We start from the raw sequence: 4,124 nt of genomic DNA, 5'->3' as shown, positions 1-4,124 counted from the left end.
CCCCAGTTTATTTTCCGCTTTTCAGCATGGCCGTGGACTGGATCGGGTTCGGCTACGCCGCTCTGGTGACATCGGGAGGGCTCATTGGCTACGCCAAAGCAGGTACGGTGCTGGAAGTGCCTTCCGACCCTCTTCTCTGCGGGCGAGCGAGCCGGGTGCTCGTTCCCAGAGCCGCCCATCCCGAGGGGGAGAAGTTAGCGAGGCTGTGCCGGGTGCTGATAGCGGCGGCTCGGGCGCGGTGCCCGGGGAAGGGCTGCTGCCGGCGCGGATAAGCCGCGGTCCGCCTCCTGCGGGGCGCCGATAGCGCAGTTCGGCACTGGGCGCTGGGCTGGGCTGGGGAAGGGTAGGTTTACTTCAGAAATACCGTTTCCCAGACTGCCCCCCTCCGGACTGGAATTCATTGCGCATTCATCCCTCCTGAAATACTCTTGGAAAGTCCTTAAGCTGTCGTGATGTTTGCAGTACGAAGGTGTATTACTTTGCTATGCCAAGAGGCTTCCCAGCAGATAGAGGAGTGCACGGGTGCTCATGCCCACTCCGGCCTGCCTTCTGTTGCCTTGCTTTTTCCTCTGGAGCTCAGAGCAGGAGGGACAATACTGAGAACTTCAGTAACTAATTTCACCTTTATTACTCCGAGGCCTCTACGAAGTGGTTGATGTCTTACTGCAAAGGGAGGATGTGGCTGTACCAAGGCAAGAAGGGAATTCAGATCACGGGATTTTTTGAAAGGGGAACAGGATACTGTACAGTGGGGTGTAGGGAATTTTTTCTTTTTTTAAAGGGCACAGACTGTAAGTGCACAGCATTACTGTAAGTTTGTTCCTAAACTATTTCCCATCCACAGCAGTGTCTGCCTTTCCTTTGCCTGTGTACAAGTGCGTGGTGCTACCCCATCCTCTTTAGCTATGGCTGTTCATGTCAAAAGCAGCACTACACCGCCTTGTTGATGACTTAAAGATGATGACTTTCTGGTAGCAGTGTGTGATCCTCCTGTATCAATGACAGGAGATCTTTATCAGCTTAGTGTGACCTCAAATCCTTTTAAAGGTGACCTAAGAAAATTGGAATATATATAAGAAACAACTCTTAAGCAGCAGTAAGTCCTGAGCTCTCTATTTGCCTTACGAAAGGCATTTTTCTCCAGTGGTCTTGTCAGTTCATTACTGGATGCCTTCTATAAATCACCAATGTTCTGTAGCTCAGGATTATCACTTGTGCTGATCCAAAGTCTAGGTGAGCGCAGCGTCTTTGACTCCTCTCTCTACACTGGAAGCTTCTCAGTTGTGTACATGCCTTCCCACCTAGTTCAGTTCTCGTATACTTTTTCTGATATTAAACATGCACCATTTCATCCCTCAGCTTCACTGCTTTTCAATAAATTCAGGAATCGGTGCATTGAGACAATGTACTTTTGTCTGCAAAAAGAACATCAATCCTTTGACTTTTCTCTTTGGTCCTTCTGTGTAAACATGTTCATGATTTAAGGATTTAAATACTGTGATGCTGTTTGTATCTTGTGCAAGAATATCTGAATAGGATTCTTGGTTCAGGTCAGCATGGCCTTAAAATCTTAAGACATCTGAACCCCCTTCCCCTTCAATAATAATGAATGTCCATGTTTTTTGTTATTTGTAGTGTTTTACAAAACAAGTAATGAGCGAGTTTATTTTTGAGCTTCCAATAAAGGTGTCTTCTTTTCTTTATTCAGGCAGTGTCCCATCGTTGGCTGCTGGGCTGCTCTTTGGAAGTCTGGCTGGACTGGGCGCCTATCAGCTCTCCCAGAATCCAGGCAATGTTTGGATTTCTCTAAGTAAGTCTTTGAGCATTTTATTTACAAAGGAGAGTATTTACCCTAAAACATCTGGATACTAAGAATGAGTACTTACAAGTCTTTGCTGACTGATTAAACTGATAGTACTATAAATTCAGTTGAAAACAGAATTTTAAACTTAGGTTTAGTGAAAATCTTTAATAGTGGCCAAACTCTACCATTCTCTATAGAATATGAGCTGTCTGCATTGCTTAGGTTTTAGGCTGCTGCGTCTCAGATACTTGTGGGCATGCACTGTTTGCATAATTCTTTAGCCAGGCCTTCTGTTATGAGTATGGTTTCTCCTTTCCCAATCTGTAGAAGATGTTGTTCCCACAGCATGTGACTGTTCTGTAATGCTAGCCACGGTGCAGTCCCCTTGGACTGGCTGAACTGGTGGTTAACTCATCTTTTAACTCATCATGTGAAATAACTCTTTCCACTTTTTCTTTGGTGATGCTACTTATTTCTGTTCTGAACTGTAGCATCTCTCTTACACACGTACATCTCTGCTCTTTAATCTTTCATTTCAGTTACATCTGGAACACTGACTGCTGTAATGGGTACAAGATTTTACAACTCTGGAAAGTTCATGCCCGCAGGGCTGATTGCTGGTGTCAGGTACAACACAGCATACTGTTTTGTTGGTGTTTTTTTTTTTTTTTTTACATCCTTAATTAAACTGGGATAGAGTAAATCCTATTTTCTGCATCAGTTTTGTTTCCATGCATCTGTTACACGAGAAATATTTGAAAATGAGTTAACATGTTATCAGTGTTGTTTAATTCTGTGAATTTACCGGGTGTTTTTCACCTTATACAGTTTGCTAATGGTTGGAAGATTAGCACTGAAGATGGTGGAGAAGCCCCATGAAAAGTAACTGCTCATTTTACAGCTTATCATCTGGATGAGGAAACCTGATAATGACACTGTGTGAACTCAGAAGCGAGTTTGGGATGGATAGTTTACATACAAGGTGCCATTTATTTCAAGGATCTGGTGGAGCTCTTACTGCGTACTGAGACTGATTTGGTCCCAGTTGCTTTTTTGAAACACATTTCAATGTATTTTAATGCTTCTGATTTTTATATTCCAAGATACACTGATGATACGTTTGAAGTAGAGAAGATCTATAATTAAGCAAATAGCCACAAAGTGTCCCAAGAAATAACTGGCTGAACACAGCCCCAAGTTTCATACCTTTCATACCAAGTACTACAGTATACTTTACCTGCTGTATTCTGAGTTGATATATCATGTCTGTATAACACCAAACAAATCTTACCTTTTTATTGTGAAATGATGCTGAAATGTTGCTTTTCTACAAGTAAAACCTGTTACAAACTTTTATTTGGTATGTTTTTGTGATCCTTTCTGTGTGTATGGGGTATAATTTATTTTTATCTTTGCATGGGAACTGTTGAATCAGGGCCTGAACCGCTGATTGATCACCTGAGGCGAGCACTGAGTCAGCTGCAGGAGGACAGGTGAAGGCAATTCACCTGTGTGACCAGAAGGGGTGGAGTCTGGCTCCGCCTCTCCCAGACCCCATTTAAGGGCTGACCACCACTTGGGAAGGATCTCTTGTTGGAGATCCCTCCCCTGTGGAGTTCCAGGCAAGCCTTGACCCTCAGTGACAGGTGAGCCTTTCCTGATTTACCAGTTGTCTTTATACCATCTGGATAAGCCATACAAAAATATAACAAAGGTGGATGGTATTTTGTGTGGGTACTATTCTTTTGGGGGTATTCACCCTATGATCTTCTTGTCCTTACCTCAGTCCCTGTAGTGAAGTGCTCTATGAATGTTGTCTTTTGATGGTATGGGAGTGCAGAAGATTAAATTAGGAGCCTTCATTAACGCACTAACTTACTGATTTACAGTCACTGATACGCTAGAGTTCTTGCAGATTGTGACTCGTATTTTAAAGTGATATTTTATATGGTGACTACTTAAGATTTTACTTTGGGACCTCTATGCCATGAAAAATATGAAACTTTTGTCAGCAGCATGACACGTAAAAGAAGTTTAAATGTTAACTGAAATGTTATGCAACTACTTCCCATTTTGGATTGATGAAGAGCATATATAACAACTCTCTCAGAAACTGCATTAAGGTGATTTTTAAACCACGTAATTACTTTCATTAGTCACTTCCAAAAGTGTATTTCCTGTTCTGAACATCTCAATTTACAGTGTTGAACCTGAGTGATGCTTCCGTTGTCCTGGATCAATGGAAACCCATGTGGTAGTAGATTGAATATTGTCATAGTAGAAAGTGATAGTGAAAGTAGATCTACAGATACTGGGCCAA

At 42.6% G+C, this 4,124-nt stretch overlaps 1 protein-coding gene across 2 annotated transcripts; it reads left to right on the top strand.

Annotated features, from left to right (window-relative positions):
- LOC136058793 (transmembrane protein 14C-like) lies at positions 1-2,815 on the top strand. Of its 2 annotated transcripts, none has more exons than XM_065752510.1 (4): positions 1-102; positions 1,709-1,810; positions 2,344-2,431; positions 2,633-2,815. In XM_065752510.1, exons 1-4 carry the CDS (start codon positions 27-29, stop codon positions 2,688-2,690), a joined length of 324 nt encoding a protein of 107 aa, XP_065608582.1. In that variant the 5' UTR covers positions 1-26; the 3' UTR covers positions 2,691-2,815. The 2 variants fall into 2 exon arrangements, with proteins under 2 accessions (XP_065608582.1, XP_065608583.1); XM_065752511.1 differs by lacking the exon at positions 1-102 and adding an exon at positions 1,257-1,405.
- Positions 2,816-4,124: the final 1,309 nt, after the last annotated feature.

This window comes from Cyrtonyx montezumae, unplaced genomic scaffold (assembly GCF_038088225.1).
Source record: "Cyrtonyx montezumae isolate F1298 unplaced genomic scaffold, pur_monq_1.0 scaffold_8, whole genome shotgun sequence".
NCBI lineage: Eukaryota > Metazoa > Chordata > Aves > Galliformes > Odontophoridae > Cyrtonyx > Cyrtonyx montezumae.
This window is presented reverse-complemented; position numbering and strand designations above follow the sequence as displayed.